Source organism: Tubulanus polymorphus, chromosome 8 (assembly GCF_964204645.1).
Source record: "Tubulanus polymorphus chromosome 8, tnTubPoly1.2, whole genome shotgun sequence".
NCBI classification, from domain to species: domain Eukaryota; kingdom Metazoa; phylum Nemertea; class Palaeonemertea; order Tubulaniformes; family Tubulanidae; genus Tubulanus; species Tubulanus polymorphus.
In genome coordinates this window covers 8,717,287-8,738,295 of record NC_134032.1, presented here as the reverse complement: position 1 = coordinate 8,738,295, position 21,009 = coordinate 8,717,287, and the positions used below count along the sequence as shown (strand labels likewise).

The window sequence follows — 21,009 nt, the reverse complement described above, 5'->3', positions numbered from 1 at the left end:
TCTGCGTTACATTCGGTACGAAGCCAGTTTGATAGTTGCCGCGTACCGTCACTATGGGAATGCTCCGGGTTCTGTATTTTCACCGGGGATTCCGGAGTCCGTTGCGATATTCTATGAGATACATTTTTTCCAGGAAAAAATATGGCCGTCCTCAAAAACCGATGACGTTAAAAAAGAATTCATATTCTAGCAAAAAATTCCGTTAAATCGAACGCCGATCGCACAACTGTATCTGTACTTCGATTTCCGATTTCATAATCAAACCCTCGGTTTCGCTCCCAGCAGGTGTGGTAGGTTTGTAAGGGACACCAAATAAAAAAAATCAAACGAAATCTACCAATCAAATAAATGACAGGGTCAATCCCTATTTCAAAATTTAAAAAAAAAGAATTCATTAAGAGTATCTTTTGGAGTGCCTATTGGAGTAATATGATTAGCGGAAATTTTCTTTTCCGGAGTAATGGTGGACGATTCGATGATGTCCTTGAGAAACTTACTCGTTTGGGAAGCAATTTTTCCGGATATCATAGGAGAATTAGGGAAAATCAGGCACTCTGATTTCCATATACGGGGGCAACTATCCATCTATAAAACCTCATGACAATCCCATAAACAGGTTAACCAGAATATGAATTATGGTTAGTGTTAGTTAACCAGTAGATAGTTGACGTATGGTGATAATTGCAACTGTTCGTTTGTTACTACGGTATTTATTCGATGGCCAACTCGAGCTCATAATATCTGTATATTTGGAATAAAACGTCAAGTTAAGCCCAGATTGACTTATGATCCGATCAGATCGCCAAAAGGACAGCGGAAGTAACACGTGACCGACTCGTTTGTCACACGATCTTAAGCGAACTCTCGGCCGACTTCGGTTTTCGTAGCTTAGTTGACTAGTGGTCAAAACTAATAACAGAACGCACCATATAGTTCGGTCGTAACGTATTTCACAGAGTCGGCCATCTTGGAAATGGGTCGGAACTACAGCGACCGTGCTCAATCCCGTGGTCGACCATTTCCGGACCATAGTTCCGACTAACTGACATTCGCTTTCGTTTAGTTTGACTATATGTAAGAGAAGTGACAGTGAAATAACGCGCACTCACCGGGGATCGAACCCGGGACTTGTACGTAGAAAGCAAGCATTCTAGCCAGTAGACCAATAGAACTAGTTCACTTAGCCAGTGGTTATACAGCTTGTGCTATCATTATATATGCGTAACAGATAGTCGACTAACTCCGATGACCGAGGTTCGCCCAGGTTGACTACGAAAAAAAGTCACGTGATGCAAAACTCGTCGCTGATTGGCCACAACGATCTTATCGGGTCGTAGAAAATAGAACTTAATCTAATCCTCGCGATTCGGCCTATGATCGGTATGCGATCAATCCATCGCCGTCGTAAGTAAACACATGTCGAAAAGGTTCCCGATTAAAAGTCGACGCAGACTCGGCTCCTTCCGATCGGACGATTTGATCCAGGAAGAAAGACACTCTAAATATTTGGATGGATATATGAAAGCTGTGGGTACTGGAGTGTGTAATGGGCAGTGTAGTGTGATCTGTGTGCATTTGTGGCCAGCACACAGATCACATTGTTCAATGGGGTTTGGTCCAGGACTCGCGAGATTTTCAACAACACGGAAGTAACGTGTAATAAATGATGACTTGAATTGTATGACTACCTACCACCCCTCATTATTGTTGGAAAACTAAACGTTCGGCACTGACTAAAAATTAGTAATAACATTTTAGAAATGGCCAGAATTTTAACTTAGGTTCTATCTCATTTTTATTTTACAATTGCGATTGGTATAATTTTTTTTTAAACGGCTGTTAAGGCTTCATGTTTCGTCTGCAATTCACTGCAAATAGTTACGCAACCACGCACATTTCAGTGTTTTTGGCAGCTGTACACTCAATCGGCACCGTTCGTCACTAGCTTCACTGCGGAATTATCATTAATTAACATCGCCATATCACATCATCAACTTATATTGTGCCTTAAAACCCTAACAGCCGAAATAATTGAAATGCACACACGATTTCTATCATTGAAAATTGGGAGAGTGGCCATGTTTGTGTTTGCTGCTTCGCGTAAATCCCGCGCGGTGGCGCCACCGCGGGGAGTGGGGCCGAAACGTCAAGTCGACCTGAGCTTAGCTTAACTGTTAGTATTCATTGATTCGATTGTGGGCTTTTCGTAAATAAGTCAGGAAGGTCGCGGCTTAAGTATTACACACGACTTTGTATCTCCGCATTTCGGGACACGGTAAAACGATCATCTCGTTGAGAGAAAGAATTTAAGGGTCACACGCACCGAGCACCAGAGGAAATTATGCTATATCCGTCAAGGGATCGTTCAATTAGTATGTACGCATAAAATCACCGATTTTTGAAGCCCCAACCCTCCCTTGGGCGCAACAGTACTTTTTAACTGCCCAGTGCCCCCTATACATACGCATAATGCTTTTCGAGAACATACTTATCAATGGTAACTGGCGTTGTATGTATGAAATCAAGTGAAACATGCAATAGGAGTCGAATTGGACACGATCACAATGCTCATTGCATTTTTCTAAATTCTGCCGATGCAGCCATCACGATGTTCGTCAGAATAACGACAAGTGTTTTATTGAGTATAGCACATTGTAATACAATATTGTTATTCAATGCTGTATCAAATGGCCTGTTTAGACCCCCTCCCTTCCCCATACGCATTTGCTTGCACTTCCAATGACCCCCTTCCTCCATTTCGTGCGTACGTGCTAATTAAACGATCCCCAATTAGAATATGTCTATGCCTGAAATCGGATGTATAAATAATCACTTTCATCTGTTGTTGCTATCCTAAACGTTGTTCCAAGCATGCTCTGGACCACGCCGACAAGTGGCAGCACGATCGATGTGTGTCTTCGATGTAACCTACGTAAATCTAGACTATCGACACGGTGGCGGATATTGATATTGTTACGAAATGGCTTTTTCAAATTTTTGTTTTCAGCAATGTCAGAAATTTAGAAAAGAGAAAAACAAGAAAGCTGACCCCTTGAAAATAACATCTCAAAAATAGTTGTTAGAATTTATCGAAAATGAGATCTATCAAAAATAAGATAAGAGCTATGAAATATTCTTAATCACAAAATAGACGCCAAAATTTGCAATTGTTATTGTTATTATATCAACGGCGAACATTGGTGACGTAATGCACATTGATTCGCACAGATTTCCTGAAATAACGCATACTTGAGGCATCAATGTAAACAAACATAATTGTTACGGTTTTCACGGCGCCCAAAAAAACCATCCCCTCCACTTAACGCTCAACTATCGCTGCCAACTTTGTCTAGAATAAACAGTGGCATCTATCTACTAAGATTCACCCCGTTATCTCCCCTGCTGCAGTACCCCTTACCAATAACCATGACTCATTTGTAATGTGTGTTCATAGGACTGTGATTTACACCCGTACGGTCGCGGAAATGTCTACGAGAACATGATGGAAGGCCGCCGCGTGACGGTGAAAGTCGATTCGGCGAAAAGTTTCATTTGGTTGATGTTCATTTGCGCCATGATCGGCATCAGTGGCGCCATCATTTTCATGGCGGGTAAGTAGAAGACTAACCCGACATCGGGTGCGTCGCCTCTTTGCGAGTATTAGCTAAACTCATTTAGCTTGATAATTAGTATGCATGGGCCTCAGCTACCCAAGTATGGGCGATGCGTTTTCGCATAAACCCAATGAAATACCTGATCCACGAGCAGAACATAAACAATTCTGAAGACATTCGACTTACGAGTCTTGACTCGCGACTTTCGATCTCTTTACTCACGTTTGTATTCGGATAGCGATAGGCAAAAATAGATTTCACTTGATCACGTGTTTGAGTGTTTTAACTTAGAAATTAGAAGAAAAAAAGGTACGGTCAACAAAAGTAGCAGTAGAATTTGCATCACGTGTCGTTCCCGCGCCCTCGAAATATCTATAGCTCCAAAAGGGGATATTGAAAGATCAAAATTGGAAATCTACGAAATTGCGATGGATCTTTTACGGAGCCAGACATTTCTGAAGTTTAAATGTGTACTCTGCAACCGAGGTCCGCAGGTCTATTTGAATTTTGACTCTAGATTAAAACTAATCGAAAATGAAGTAGTTTTCGAGTTAAAAATCTAACCAGTAAAACTTGATGACGCTAAGTTAATCAGTTCATTTCCTTGAATATTCCCACTCTAGAGTCAATTCTAAGCTCACAACTGTGGAACTGAATACTAGAGATCCATTTTTAAACCCGCTAGCCTTGCAGCTAACTACATAGCAAAAATCAAACTAATGTTCAACTTAATTAGTTTCTTTAATCTTCCTTTTATCTAGACAATTTTTTGCTTAATTATCTATTATTACGATTCTCTCGCCTGCCTACAGATTATTTTGGCTTTCGCTTATATACTTTAACCCCTTGGTTGCGACTACCGTTTGAATTTATTTTTCTTAATGCATCATTTTAGTTGAAAGCATTTCAAAAGCATGTTTTTCAAGTCACACGTACTTAACTCCGGTGTCGGTTTTATAGGCCAGTCGTAACTGTAAAAAAAAAACCTTTCGAGTTTGTCTTATCCAACTTAAATGATATTTCAAACTGGTCTCTGAAACCGACGCTAGATATTTCTTATCTCAACCCATTCGGAGGCCGCCGGACAAAAGGTTTAGCCATTGTCAAAGTAATTTGCTCGAAGGTTGGTCGAAGTTAAACCATCGCATTAACGGGTGAAATGAAACCAACTTTTGGACAACTGACCCACATGGGCCCGTTGCAGTCCAAGATTTCAATCAGACCAGTCTCAATGCACTAAGGCTAAGAAACCAATCCAACAACTCAAAATCAATCTCAGCCCATTTGGTCTTTGCTAATCTAATCGGCTTTGAGGGCAGACTTGGACTTAAGACCATTTTTGTACTTATTTCATGAGTGCACAGAATGGTCCCAATGGCCAGTTGCACAGTCATGACTTAGATATAAGACCAAACTAATACCATCTAAGACAGTCCATCATCTGTGGAGAAGTCATGAGATTTGAGACCACTTTTGGTAGTCACGACTGTGGAGACTGCGCCCAGGTGTGTAAAACCGACGTACCGGCGACCTCCCTTATCAATTTTGATCTATACCAGTATATATAATTTAGAATTCGCTACGTTTCGGTTCGGGTTCGGCTGATGTTCTTTTTTTGAATATAGTCTCTCATTAATTTACGGGTATTTTATTTTTCTTTCAAAACGCATGACGTTTCGTGCGTATAGAATATTACTCGGATCAATACTACCCCGCGAGGAAACCATCCATGGTGATCATCGATGCCGCTAACGACACCTCGACTACCACTGGCGCCATGTAGCGGCATGAACTGAAGAACTATCGATATGCTGCACCATAATATACATGTAGGTTATTTAGAATACTTCGTTCGACGAATCTCCTAATGCTCGCTATTAGAGGAATAAATCCGGGGAGGATTTGATGACGATATAATTCTAAAACATCGAATACATTTCCTCGAGTTTCATCGACGCATTACATGACGTAGCGTTAAGTACATTTTCGGATAGAAGATTCGATGTTTCTATGTAAAAAATCACTCTTCGGTGCATTTATATCTACCGATGTTGCCACCTAACGACGAACCGAGGAACTTCACCATATGTATGCGTAGGCTTAGGATTAATATGGCATATTACTCCGAGTTGATTTGAACGAATCCCCGACTACGACTGGTGCCAGGACACATACGCGGAAAAGATTTGATCAAAACGTAATTGTTCTAAATAAAATATCTATCGGCACCGACATTGGCGCTATCTAGTGGCATACCGATGAACGATACTCGATATATAGTAGGTTCATTCGAGCGCGACTTGTTGATGTTCCACTCGAAAGTTGAATTTATTCAAAACATCACCCATCGTGACGACTGCCAGTGGCGCTATCGAGAGGCAAAACAATGAACTAACGACCGGTTGCACCGCAAGCCGACGAAGTTTGACTGGAGAAGAGGAAATACCCGCGGTGCAACCGGCAACAAAACGCTATCCCTGCGCATGCCCGTTGATGATCTGTAAAGCACATAAATATTTCACGCACTACCGACCCCTCTATAGTGGTCCGAGTATTCCGATCCTCTAACCGTTGATTTCAAAAAACGGATATCTGACTTAAAATACGGTAAGAAAATTCGTGGGGGAAATCCATGGAATTGTTTACGTTTAAGCGAGCTTATCAAGGGACATTTTTAACATTGAGTTCATTGATTATTGGTTGAATTATTAATTTGTGCACGGCTTTTGATTTTTACTTATCTTCTGTCACTGTCATCAGTGTATAAAAAGATATGGCACTAAATTCTTCTTTTTTCGCTTGATTGATTTGCGTTGTCACTCGCCGTCCCTCCTCGCATGCTAGAGACGGCGTAAAACTCCTCGAGGCCGGTTTTTGCGAGAGGTTTCTGGCGGCTTTTTTGCTGCTTCATGAAAAAGGGCGAGCATTCGCGGATGAGCAGATTCTTGTCAACGATTTCCTTTTTTTGAGAAACTTGGCATATTTCCTACCAGGAAAAGCTAGCTGAAAACTACTCGCGAAAAACCATAGCTTTAAGTTAAAATTTCTAAATTCTGTTGTCTGATTTGTAGTCGATTTTTGGTTTCCATATAGCTACGTGCGTAATTATTCATTTTTATATATATTCTACGTTAAAAATTCAAAACTACTTTTGTTATCGAAATACAATACCTATATATAGAATTCTCAATTGTACTCATCAAAGCGGATCGATTCGGTGTACCGCTCCAGTCAGCCCATATCAGTAGACTCCTTCTCCTTACTCGATTCTGGTCGGATCTGAACACCGCTCAAATTGGAATTAAGATGTCTGTGGAAATGAATTTCCAGAGTGACCTATGGTGCTAAATTCCCTGATTCTGATTAGTTCTACTAAAACCAATATATTCGATATTAGTTTGTTAGTAATTGTGAATCGAAAGGGCGGTCCGAAACGCTGTAGACAGGCAGTGCTTGGATTGTAAGCAACTCACGAATTGATATGAGATCATTCATATGATATGTTTACGCTTCCCAGAGTAAGGCTGAGTCTACTTTATCAGTTGGGAGTTATAAAGTAGACTTCGCTCAAGTCGGCTCTTGCGGGAACGTAAAAATGTGCCGACTTGGTTGATATCCGAATTGGTACGTATTTCATGTATGGTGCCACAAAAATAAGAAAAATAAGAGCCGTGTTGAGTGGTATCCGAGTTTATCGAATCCGACTTTGGCGGAGTCTACTATGTCCAATCGAACTTCAAAATTACAGGATTGTAATAAATGAACCATTTTCTTTTTTCCATTTCTCGATATTTTATAGAGTACCATTACAAGGAACTAAATAAGTACATGCCAAACGCAGGGGTCAGCGCGGTAAAGAACGCCGGCAGCGCCGTCTATAACAGTCGGTTTCCGACCTTAAAATCGCTTCTGTTCAGCGGAATCGTGCACCTGTTACTGTCGCGAGTTTGGCGTCCTTCATGAGAATCGCACGCATCCAAATATCCGTATGTTGTCGTTGTCACCGTCACCGACTATCGTCTGGCGCCGGTATCGTCGATTCCAACCAACAGGGGGCGCACGCTCTCGTCGTCCACGGTATCGTTGATATCATCCTCGCTTGCCAGTGTTTGATTGCCGCCCGCTGAAGTTTACGCCAACATTTTGGGCGGACAGCAGGTTGCCGCTCAGCGCCTACCAGTCTATAAATTTAGCCAATCAGGTGCGTGGTATTCATAGAGCAAACTTGCCGGTAAAAACAATGCATCTCTTTGCATCATTCAAACCCGGGCAAGCGAAGATGCGTTGATGTGGACGTCGTTTCACGAAATCGGACTAAAAAAGACGAGAATTGTTCCAAAGCTTGAAAATTCACCGAAACAAAGTGTAATGCCATTTGTCAGATTTTCGTGAAATTGAGTCCGATATCTTTCTTGTTTCCGTCCCGACTACGTCATCTCATTATACGTTTGATATCGTCGTTTCAGTTATTTGTTTAAACCATTGTTTTTTTTGCGATGTTTAAATGTTCCACTCCGTGTCGCAGAGATCAAGATGCGACACTCATTTCAATCTAGAATGCACCACTCGTATATAAATATAAAATTATAAATATATAGTATTCGCTATATATTATATATATATATATATAGCGAATACTTTCGAAATCTAGATGGCGACACTGTCGGAATGAAAATTGTGATAACAAATGCGGTGCTCGTAATGGGCGCAAACTCGAAGCCGAAACTCGAAGTGTAAAATCAATAAATCAAAAGAAACTTGTCAAACATAATCATACATTTTGTGTAAGAGTTTTTAATTCAAGAAAAGGATCAAATCTGACAAATAGAAAAAAAACCTATTTTCTATTTCGCTACGTTTCGTTTGTGTTTGTGTAAATTTATGTACGGATGGGAATTCTCCGAGACTGAAGACTTATAACGTGTCCTCTTTTTTTTGTATAATTTGCGTGTCTTTTAATTCAAAGATTCGATTATGAAATATTTCCATTTGTTGTCGTTGAATTTTCAATTCTTATTGCGAAAACCAGCGTTTATTATTATATACGTACAACTTATATATACTACATTGAACCTTGTTTTTTTTGTTCTTAGAACCAGCTTGCCCCGGCACGCGGCTATCGGCCTTGCGTTAGTGAAGTTAAATTCATTTTCAACCTGCTTGAATCTGGAATTCTTAATCAGGCTAGCTGAATTGAATATCATCATACGTGCCCAGGGCCGTATCTTTGCATTGGGGGGGGGGGGGGGAGGGCAGTTCTGTAGGATAAAACAATAACAGTTACAAAAAGGGAACTTTTCCTAAATATCTGGTAAAAGATACAAGAATTAATTTCTTCGCTCGGTTTTTGGTTGACATACGATTTACTTCAATTGTAAGCTCATTTGATTCTATCTTTAAATGTTTGGGGAGATTTACACAGACTAACGCCACCCGATCCTCGCTTGCCAAAGTAGGCTACCATTAACGGTTCCTCGATGCTTAACCGACTGGCTAGTGAATGCTTTAAATAATGATAAAGTAGTGGATATAAATGCTTCTAGGTAGAATAAGTAGAGTAAGTCCTTTGGTAAAATGGGACTGAATAATGCAGGTATCAATTTGCAGGCTGAACTCACTCCAGCCCCCGGCCATTGATAGTATACTAACATTTTTCTCATTTTTGACCAGTCGTCAAATCCAGTATAGATGATACCTGAGAAGTTCATAATTTGAAGATGAAGTTCACAACACAAGCCATCGGATATTTCATCAGCACGCTGTCCTGACATTTTCTCACACCATCAGCGGTGAATGTCTGTGCAGGTTGGCCCAGGCTGCAGACTGATACCGGTCATAAGAGGCTAGGTTTTTGCTTTGTAATCAGTGATCAATATTTTTACGGAATATTCTCCGGTATATTTTGATGTTACTCGTTGTATTCATTGTATATAGATATACATATTATATGGCACACTGTGATACTCAGATCCGTGAAATTGGCACAATAACTGGCTTTCAGTATGCCCCCAAAAAATAATGTGGATTTTTTATGCGATGGCCAATGCTGCCTCCTACGGCGGTTACAAGCTTCGAATAAGAACACTTAATACTGGTACCTCACTAAATAAAGAATGATAACAATGAAGATAGTAGACCAATCATAAATCGTTACTGTATGGAACACTCGATCTGATTGGTGAAAAACGATTCACTAATCAGAGGACGTTCTTTTACATATGGAACACCCAGCACTGGTTCTGGTTGGTTGATTAGCTGTACGATCAATCAAAGATCATTTAACACATAGAACACTCGTAGAACAGGTTCGACGTAATTAGTCGATTAGTCCGATTATCTCGACGATTGACCAATCAGAGACTTTGTTTCATGAATTAGTCGATTAGACGAGAAACCTCGTATTGACCAATCACAGATTGTTAACAGAAATAAAACGATGCTTACATAATATGAAAATATTCATTTCATTCATATAAGTAGTCATTGAATCCTTTAGAATCGAATTGTTAAAACTACAAGAGCAGCCACCTATTGAAAGATATGCATATGGAAAAATCTCTTTAGAAAAGCATAAATATTTTCAAAGATGGTGGCTCTTGGCATCTGACTAGAAAGTACAGTTACTAATATTATCATTTCTTGTTCTATGTTATTCACTCTAGCTTTCCGTCCACCGATCATAGATATCCAATGTATTTTGAATGTGTTCCGTGACTTCAATTAAACGGGTTAAAATCAGATTTACTAGTTTTTCTCGTTAAATCAAATCTGTAGAATTTATGAATTGATTCATTTTGTCATAAGGGATTTAGGTGGCCACCAGGTGGCGGACTATAGGGAAAACGTGATGATGTCATAGAGGGATTATGAATGATACTTATCTGAAAATGTATAAATGGCTAATTTGATGAAGCGATAAGGTTATTTATATTGGGGCAGACACCTTTTCTGATAGTGTCTGTAGGGTTAATTTTATGATGTCATAGATGGCTGGAAGGAAGGCTCTGGCTGAGTGGGTTTATGATGTTTGGCCGCACGGCAGAGCTGCCAACTGTTCCTGATTTTCAGTATTTGCTACTATTTCATGACGAGAATTACCGATTTGATTTGTTCGATGCGTACGGAAATATAAAAGATGTTACTGACGGTCTGACTGTTGATTGCTGATTAATTGGGAACATTTTCTTTCAGATTTCAATGAAACGTTACTGAAAAAATTTCAATTTATTACTGATACCACTTTTCAGAGGTTGGCAGCCCTGCGTATACATACATTGGATTCAGAAGACGCTCATTTCTTTTGACATGTAACACTATTAATGGGCACTTGATTATGTAACTGTAATTGAATATACTATAAATTGCATTAAGGGAAAAATGAGGTTTATTCAATTAACATTCGATTCGTGTAACATGAGTGGATGGTTTTTCGAGCATGTGCATGCATTGTAAATTTGAATTATGAAACACAATAAAAACCACCAACAAATTGATTGATATTTCGATTTTGTCTTGAATTCGTAATTTGTTGTACGGGAACGATGAATTCCAAATCCACGATGAAACATTTTGGTTATCGTTGGCCGGATGGATTTCCTCATTTTTCAGTCGGTGACTTTCGGTGGTCGCGGTAGTTTACAAAGAAAAAGACGATCAAGCCGCTTTTTGAAAAATGATTCAGCTGTTCCAAACTGGATTCACAAGTTCCGACAAGCAGAAAGTACATGCTTCACAAAGATAGCAGTACCTAGTGTATTATATAGAAATATCCCCAAAAAGCATATTCTAGATGATGAAACCCTAGTTCGAACTTTGGAATGCCGGTATCGAGCAGAAATATTGTTATGATAAACATTTTGGCGTTTGATGATGTCTGAATTATGGAGGCAGCAATCTTACATCACAATTTCTGTTCCTTTATCTCATTTCCGCAGTCCTTCCAAGATTGTATCTGAACAATACTCCAATAAAAGGAATAAATTCAAAATGCCTAAGTGATTAGGAAAAAAGGCCTATACACTGAAATGAACCGTGTTAGATTCACATGCGAGTCACATTCTCACCAGCCGGGAGAAAAAAGAGATTAAACAAAGCAGCACAATAAATCGAACCCATGATAATTTAGTTGGCGATGCTTTAGTCGAAAGTAACTTGAATTTCACAATCGGAATCAGATTTGAATAAAGGTTTATTAAGTTTTATTAGTCGCCAAGTATACCTTGCGACTTAATATGTGTAAGATGAAATCGGTGTGACCTAATTTCACTGTGCATAGTACATCTAGAAAATGGGATTCTTGTTTATCGCCCTGTCGCTCGGTGTTGTGAACTGTCAAGTTTGATTAATTCGTAATTAGTGCACGGGCAAGACTAGTGTGGCAGGGTTTCTCAGCCGCGGCTGAGTCGTATACCGATGCCATCAGGTTCGAATCGAGGTTCGAGATTCGAATCAGGTTCGCCGAGGGATAATGACATGAGGCATTTTTGAGACATATGTGGTTTAAGTCGGCCAGCCCCGTCGTTTTGTGGAGCCCACATCGCCCTGAACCTTCAATTTGAACACCCGTTACAACATACAACATGTCCCGTCCAATTAGAAAATGGGATTGAGTAGAAATTTCGGCGCTAGTCCAGTATACGACATTATAGTGCGTGTGTAGAGTTACACAGCGTTCTTCGGTCAGTGTTAACAGCGTTTGACAGTTGACAGTTGACAGTTAGAGTAAACGACGAGACGAGCTGGCAACCTGTCAACCATGACTGCAGTGTGGCTTTTATTTCATCTGCCTTTTGCTGATATTTTTCTTCATTATAGATTGTCATTGTTTATCATATATGCATTGTGTAAGAATCATAAGGTTGCGGATGACATAGGCCTATATATGTTTAATATTTCGAAAATACCAAAAAAGGTACATGAATAAAATTGCAAATCTATTTCCGGGGCACATTCGCATGCACTTTAGCAATTTCACTGTCAAAACAGGCAAGTTCATGCGTGAATAAGCGTCCCCATATTTACCTATTTAAGTTCATGCTGCATTGAGCGTTACGTTATTTCGGTATAAAAACGAAATATCAACAACCAATCTGTCAGCACAGATAGCAGCTGATTCAAGCATGAAGCGTGTAGGGTGTCATCTGTCAACCGTCCTGTGGGGTCGTCACCTAACTGGTGTGTTGGGTGTCCACCTGTCAACCTTCCTGTGGAGTCGTCACCTAACTGGTGTGTAGGGTGTCATCTGTCTACCGTCCTGTGGAGTCGTCACCTAACTGGTGTGTAGGGTGTCATCTGTCAACCGTCCTGTGGAGTCGTCACCTAACTGGTGTGTTGGGTGTCACCTGTCAACCGTCATTTAGAGTCATCGCCCTAGTATGTAAGGTGTCGCGTGCCATCAGCTGTAGAATATGGATCCCAATCAAGGAATCTATTTTCATGAAACTTCTTTTAGTTCCATATTACTACGCTTTTATATTTCAGCTTGCGCGCATTAAAAGTATCTCTACACGTTGCACTATAATGTCGTATATCGGACTTGGGCCGAAATGTCTTCTCCCCGTCGCGCTTTGAGAAAATTTCGCTGTTATTTGAGAGAGGAAAAAGATTTCAGTGAGACTTTTAGAGTTTAGTTTTGGCCGGTTCCATACTCATCGCTTAGACTTAAGACCAGTCTAAGACTATCTTAGTTCTATAGCTAATCTAACAGCTTAAGACCAGTCTTAAGATTTAAGACCACTTTTGGACTTAAGTCTCGACTATGGAACCGGCCCCTGGTGAATTAATGGAAGGGTTAGGTGCGCTACAGAGCTGCCAACTGTTTCACTGTATTTTCGTAGGGCAGTAGCTTTTTGCTTCTGCTGTGCCCAAAGCATTTCCTGATAGTATGTCTGAAATCGAATATGTCAGCGTAGTGACACACTAGCTGCAAGTGCTACTAAATTTATCGTGAGTATAATGAAATCTTTAAAAACCATATATTGTTATAAGCGGCTAAAAATTAATTAGGGGAAAACTGTTACGCTCGCTTGACCAAATAACAACGAGCTTCACACAAAAAACCGGATGTTCTATTCAATTTTCTTATTGCCATATATTATTTACCATTACATAATATTCATGCATAAAGGCCACCACCTTACAGTTTCCATATTCTAAACAAACAGACGCGCTTGTATGGCTACGCAAAAGAGATACCCTTGATTCTCATCAGTCCTTTTTTGGGAAATGTGACGAGGGAGGCAGGTTTTCATTTTCACCTCAACTTTGAAAGAAAAATAAAAGAGGAACAAAAAGCCTTATATCATTCCAAATTCCAAAAGCAACAGTGACGAGGGCGACAATTTCTAATTTCCTAAATGAGGAAATTGCGTTATAAAAGGCGTCAACGACCTTGAATGGCGACGGAAAGCACTTCGTTAGCGAAATGCTCACCTGCCATTCATAATTAAAGTATCGACCGTCAGACAAAAACATTTAAAAGTGTCATTAGGTTGTTTATCGGGATGCGTTTACTTTAAAGAAAGAAACGAAGACAGCTTTCTGCATACGGGACGCATATTCATATTCTGCTTATTTCTTACTGAAGAACGATTTTTGGCGCGCCGAAATGAAACCGATGAGAAACAAGCTAGCTATTATTTTTTGCGTGGCCTAATACGAGTATAAAGAAATGAATTTAAATGGAAGAAAATACAAGAAATGAACGTGAACGTGATTATTATCCCAACTAATGTATGATGACGTAATTTTCACTCTGGATACACTAGATCAACATAAGTTAGATGAATTACACAAGGTTTCAACCGGACCTCGAATTATGGTTATTCATACGTGTTCTTCAGACGTTTCTGGCCAGTAAGAAGTTTTCCAGTGTCATAGGCAACATCGGGAACCCATAACTATATACGACATGTTTACGGATGACATCCTGAATTTGTGCGCGCAACGTTTCTGCTAAGGTATCTAAATCTAGGCCAGTGATAAACGTCGGTATCGCGTGGCACATTTGACGAATGGCTGCTTCCTGTTTGTTGACGCATAATCTGGCTGTTTTCAGAGCTAGGTGCATCAGAAGTGCGGCCTCATCGGTGGAGCGCGAAACCACCTTCATCTTAGCCGCTTTCATGCGTAGGAGTTCATCTATGTCATATCGAATGAAGGGAATGGATTGACCGTCATCGGCGAGAGCTTGGATTTCTTGACAAACGCTGAAAACCTTTTCATTCGTCGTAGAAGTCAGGAACACTCGTCCACACTCGTTAGCTAGCTTATAGAGCGACACATCCAAACATTCTGCCGGGTTGTCCAAGTAATAGAGCACGTGCGAAAAAATTATCAAATCATAGAAGTCATTTGGTAAGAAAGAAGGCGCCTCCTCGCTAGAGAACTTACGTTTATAGACCTCGGATTCGAAGTTGTACTTGCTGGCGAGTGTATTCATTCGAGTCTCCAGCTCCCGTGCCATAGCGTCGTTTGGTTCAATACAGTCCATGCGTTCGAAACTCACTTCATCGCCGAGTTCGGTCACCACGTCTTCCAACAAATATCCGTGAGCCGAACCGACTGATAGCAGCCTCAAACCTCTCCACCTGCTATTGTCTGTTGCCGACAGTTTGTCGCTAGAAGACTTACGGACAGCGCGAACGGCTTCACATAATCGCTTCGGTCCGAAATTATTTTCGCTGTGATGCAAACGAAATGATCGGAAAGCTTCGCTGTATTTTATATCATTCATCTTCCTGTCCTGAAGTGTCGTTTACCAAAGAGAAAATATGTTGTGGTCGAAACGAACGTCCGAAGATAATTACGGAATCGGTAGAGAACAATCAGAACTAGCTTTCTGCGCTGCTATAATGCAAATTCTAGTTCAACTACACCGATTATTCCTAAAGCACCATATTGTTGGGTATTATTGCTTTCTATGCATGAATATAAAGTAGTATAAGGCCAAATGAAAAAGTTCTTTTTCGTTACATAAGCTCCATATTCAGATTCGACAACTTGAACTTGAACTTGAACTTGAACTTATATTTATTGCGCCGTATATAACATTTATACATAGGATAAGACATGCAATAAATTTACAGGACAAAACATTAAAGAATGACATTAAATAGAGAATACATAATACATAGTAGCATAATCAAAAAACAAAAACAAAAAAACAAAAAAACAAGAACTTATACAAGAAATAATTAGAAAAGCGCCCTCAGTCGCAAAGCTGAGGAATTACTATGAAATGGAGTCGAGTCTTAGCTTAACCAGTTTATTGACCAAATCGCAAACAATTGTGGAAATTTCGGGATCGTTGTTATTGTAAGACATCAGAAAGGCGAATTTATCAATGTGAGACATGGTCCTGAAATCGGTAAAAGTGTCCAAATACGTGAAAATATCAGACCTGGCACTGTCGGAGTATGAACAGTTGATCAGAAAATGCAGTTCATCGTCAACAGATTGATCTGAGCAAAATTGACAGATCCTATCGGGAACCGGTATTGGAGGTTTGTGATGTCGTCCAGTTTCAATACGGAGATGATGGGACCCAAGGCGTAATTTGGAGAATTCGCGGCGATTTGTGAAGTTGTTGGCAACAATATAATTTTCTATAATGAAGCGTGATTTAAATAGTTTGTAGGATCGGAGTTTTGGGTTTTTGTTTGAGTCATTAATTTCTTTGAGCCAAATGGAAGAATAAAGAGCTTTTATTTTAGACTGCAGTAGATTAATTATCTTTTTTGGATGGTTTGACCCTTGATTGCACCAAACACCTGAGAGGTCGAGGCATTCCAGAAGTGAGTGGAGACTTGTGCACCAGTTCTGGGTTGAGTGCATGGACGTTATGTTTTCAAGATATGCTTTATATACAATAGTCGAACTGTCTATTTTACAGATGCGCAGCCAGTAATTGACCATGAGTGGCAAGAAGGTTACAAGTAGAGGGAACTGTCCCAGATCACCACGAACAGCAGCATTAACGGAGCGTTTCTTTACCCCGAGTAGATATTTGCCAAATTTGATGAACAATTTTTCACAGGGTAGAGAGTTACAGATATCGTAAAAGTTAGATGGGTCTAATTTAGTGATATAGGCGGAGCCCCATATCTCACAACAGTACCGAATGATGGGGCGTATGAGGCTATTGAAAAGGCTGTAGGCTGTGGTTAGATTGTTTCTGATGTCTATGGTTTTCAATTTAAACAGGGCTTTCGAAGCATTATCGCAGAGAGTTTCGCAGGCATTGTTGAATTTGCCAGAGGGGCAGAATGTAATGCCAAGGTAGCTATAGCTTTTAACGATTTCTATATTAGCGCCAGAGAAGCGGAAATTATACTTGGTCAGTACTCTGCCAGATTTGGTGAAAATAATTATCTTGGTTTTCAGGAGGTTTACTGTAAGCCCCCAAGTAGTGCAATAAGACGACAGATTATCAAGTGCCTTTTGTAGGCCTTTGTGCGATTTACTTATAATGACAAGATCATCCGCGTAGAGGAGGCAGTTGATACTTGTTTCGTGTAGAGTAACCGGGTCGCAGTTTGAGAAGATATTAGGTAGATCAGCTGTGAAAAGGTTAAAGAGTAGAGGGCTAAGCACACACCCTTGCTTGACACCTATAAGGGACTTAATTTCTGAACTAGTATTACCCTGGAAGTTGATTTTGTAACGGACATCAGAGTACAGACTTTTGATGAAAGTAAGGAATTTCCCTCCGATACCAAAGCGAGAAAGTTTGTAGATTAGAGCTGAACGGTGGATAGAGTCGAATGCAGCTTTGAAGTCGACGAAGCAGCAGAAGATGATCTGTTTGGAGATCTGATTGATGTATTTGTCGATGATTGATTTTAGTGTTAGAATGTGATCACTCGTACGCATACCTTTGCGGAATCCGATTTGGTACTGGGGTATAAGTTTATTAGATTCCGAAAAGTTATATAATCTATCATGCAGAACATTGCAAAATAATTTGCACAGATTGCTCCCAATCGCAATGCCCCGATAGTTTGAGCACGAGTTTCTATCCCCTTTTTGAAAATTGGATGCAAACTGCTGCAGCGCCAGGCTTCTGGGAAGGTACCCGAGGCTAAAATTTGGTTGAAAATATTGTGGAGAAGGGGGAGGAGCTGGGAGTGTCCTGCTTTTATCATTTCATTAGAGATATTATCGGGACCTACTGCTTTACCATTCTTTAGTCTTGAGATAGCCTTGGAGATTTCAACAGTAGTTATTTCAGAGTCAAGCTTATCAGCTCCCTCAGCGTAAAATTGGTCAGGGAGAATATCTATATTATTTTCAGGAGGATTTAGGGATTTATTAAATGAGCCATTTAAAAGATTAGTAAAATGATCCGACCACTGATTTAGAGTTATATTAGGAGAGAACTGGCGTTTGTCGATATTTCTGAGTTTATCAAACAGGCCCAGTACTCTCTAGGGTCTTTAGAGCGAAGATGGTCCATTTGAGAAAGGATAAAATTTTTATAGTAGGCCTTTTTTTGGTTAAGAAGTTTTTTGTAGGATTTCTTCAGTGATCTAAATTTGAATAACAAAAATTGGTCAAATGGGTTTTTACGCAGGAGAGGTGTCAGACGTAGTATCTCTTTTTTCTTAGCTATACATTCTGAGTCGAACCATTTCTGTGGGTTTTTATGTATTTTTGGCTTAGACGATAGTTTACTTTTCCGCTTGAGCGATTTCTTACATGCTTTAGAGAAAATAGAGCAGAGACTATTGATATTATCATTTATGCCAGTCTCATTTTCTAGGAGGGACTTAATGTCATTGCGGATCTCCTGGGAGTTGAGGGCCTCTATATATTTCTTATCATCCCCTGGCCTCCAGATGTACTTCTCTGGAGGGCGGTTGTCGGAACAACCGAGGGGGCTAGGGACGCCTGACATGATAGAATAGTGGACAGAAAGGATGATTGATAGCACACTATGTATGGAGTATAGATTTGGCAGGCCAACATTGAAAAGGTCGATGGTCGGCATTAAGTCTATTGAGCATAAAGAATAGTCTATGACACTTGGGGCGCCTGAATGGCTATAGCATGTAAAATTTCCAGCTGAATCACCTAAGCATCTGCCATTTAGTATCCGTACACCCGATGTTTTACATAGCTTTAGTAGTTTCCTACCATGGCTGTCCACCAGGTGTGGATCAGAGTTGCGACGTTTTAAGCTTTGGTCACCCAGGGGGTCAACATAATCAAAGATATCACAGTTCGAAGGGATATTTAAGCAGTAGTCCGGGTCAGTGGCAGTTTTTGCATTAAAGTCTCCCATGAGGAGACATTGACCTCTAGTGGAGTAAAAGGCTAAATCATTTTCAAGTAGGTCAAAAATATCCTCTCCCAGCTTTGAGACAGAGGACGACTGCGGGCTAATGTAGACTACAGCTAAGTAGATGTCAGATTGAAGGTTGAAAAATTTTTTACAGATGCGAATCCAGACATATTCGGTTGAAGAAAAGGGGAGTACCTTGACTCCCTCCCTAATGCAGTCTTTGACACCGATGGCAATGCCGCCATAATTACGAACAGCATTAAGGCTTCTGGACCGTGTGTTCTGAAAGATTTTATAGCCAGTTAATTCAAGGACATCTTTACTTGAGCAGTGAGTCTCGATTAGCCCAAACAGATCGTATTTACATAATAGGTTTTTTACATCATCATTTATAAGTTTACAGACACGATGGCCAGCAATTCTGCTGTGGATGCCATCGACATTCCAGCAGCCTAGTGATAGTTTACTTTTGAGCACACTGGATCCCATATTGATAGGAGAAATGTACAAGTAAGAGACTAAAACAAAGTAATTCAAGTATACGCAGTTAACATTCTTGCAGAACAGTAGAGTATATATGTTGTTGAGGTAATAGGAATATCTAGTAACTAGTAAATTAGTATTATAGACACAGCAGTTTCGTTGGGACATTAAGATATATACTTTACCACATATATTAATACATCATACATATTGTAGAAAAAATAAACGTAAAGGTTTACAGGCACAGCAGCATAACACGACAGCAGGGTAAATTGAGAGCACCAGACAAACGCACGAGAGACTTTCAGAATTGTTGTGGGTACTGATACGGCAGCCCGGAGAATGCGTGTTTCAGCATATCACTGAGTTGAGAAACAATATGCATTGGGTTTCGTTCTGACGGAAATCCATTTCGTGGTGTTTTGTGGAAACGCGGCGAGTTACGAGATCCGTTTCGCGGTGTGTCACTAAATCCATGTTGCGAAGTGTGGCGCGGTCTGTTTTGCGGCATGCGGTGATGACCATTCCACGCGTTGTGGAATGTTCCGCTTCGCGTCGTATAGTGTGTATCCTGTTGCGGAGTGTGATGGTTCAGGTCCGCGCGGTCCCTGACTACCATACCCTGGTTCGGTGGGTCATTGTTGTTCGCCCTGGAATCATTCGATGTCTCGCGGTTAGGTGCTATGGACCTACGGTAGCAGTCTACGAGTGCGCGCACCCCGTCACCGTTCAGGTGTACGCAATCACTTTTAAAGAAGTTCTTAGTGACTTCACGGAGCGGCGGCGGTAAAACGATGGTGAAGCACTCCAATTCAGAGACTTTGCTGTTAAAGTCATTTATCTTGTGTTGATGCGATAGGGATTGCTGACTCGTTGCCAGGCTACGCGGTAAAGGCTCAACTACGAATATCTTGGCGTTTTCGAATTTGGCGGCACAGTCTGAGATGAGGGTTGATAATTGTGACACTGATTCGTCTACAGACAGGTTAATCAACGAGTTATCGCTAACTTGCAGAATAATACACTTAACTCTGCTGTCTGGTGTCAGACCCTTTACGAACTCGATAGCACCACTGATTGTCTTATCGTGTAGGGTATTTATACGCGTTTTTGTTCTCGGGAACAATCTTGAAGGAATGAGGGGTCTCGTATGAGAGTTACCCAAAACTATAATGTCCGCGCCCTGGCGGCTGTATGGAACTTCCTCAAAGGTGCGCAGATCTGCACCCGCATTGGAGGCCGTTTTTAACGCGAGCAACTCATTTGACATAGAGTTCATTTTCTTATTCGCTTCGCTCACGGCGTGTTCCAGCGATGTTATAGAGATCTGTTTGTCCCTGAGGTTAGTCTCAGCTTTAGCGGCAGCTTCTCTGCTATTGATCAATGCACTGTTCAAGTCGTCTTGCTTTCTCATAGCGTTGTCCCTCAGGGAGAGAGCTTGCGAAGCCTCCAGCTCTAGCGCCGAGCATTTGGCCTCAAGCTCGGTGCAGCGATTGCATGAATGGTTACCCGGTGTGAGACTCAGGATCTTATCGCACAAACTAACAAGGCGTATTTCCAGGGCCCCACTTTTCTCCTCCGCGGAGCGCAAGGCAGTGGTCAGCTCCTTTACTCGTTTGTTTGCGTGTG

At 40.7% G+C, this 21,009-nt stretch overlaps 1 protein-coding gene across 2 annotated transcripts in view; it reads left to right on the top strand.

Annotated features, from left to right (window-relative positions):
- The window catches only part of LOC141910051 (uncharacterized), a 28,985-nt gene extending 20,808 nt beyond the window's left edge, over positions 1-8,177 (top strand). Inside the window, exons 3-5 of one of the 2 annotated variants that reach the window (XM_074800753.1) lie at positions 3,455-3,611; positions 5,303-5,443; positions 7,414-7,535. In XM_074800753.1, the coding sequence (XP_074656854.1) occupies positions 3,455-3,611; positions 5,303-5,397 (252 nt within the window). In that variant the 3' untranslated portion in view covers positions 5,398-5,443; positions 7,414-7,535. Of the gene's footprint in view, positions 1-3,454; positions 3,612-5,302; positions 5,444-7,413 lie in introns of both variants that reach the window. The other variant, XM_074800752.1, reaches the window with a different exon arrangement.
- Positions 8,178-21,009: the final 12,832 nt, after the last annotated feature.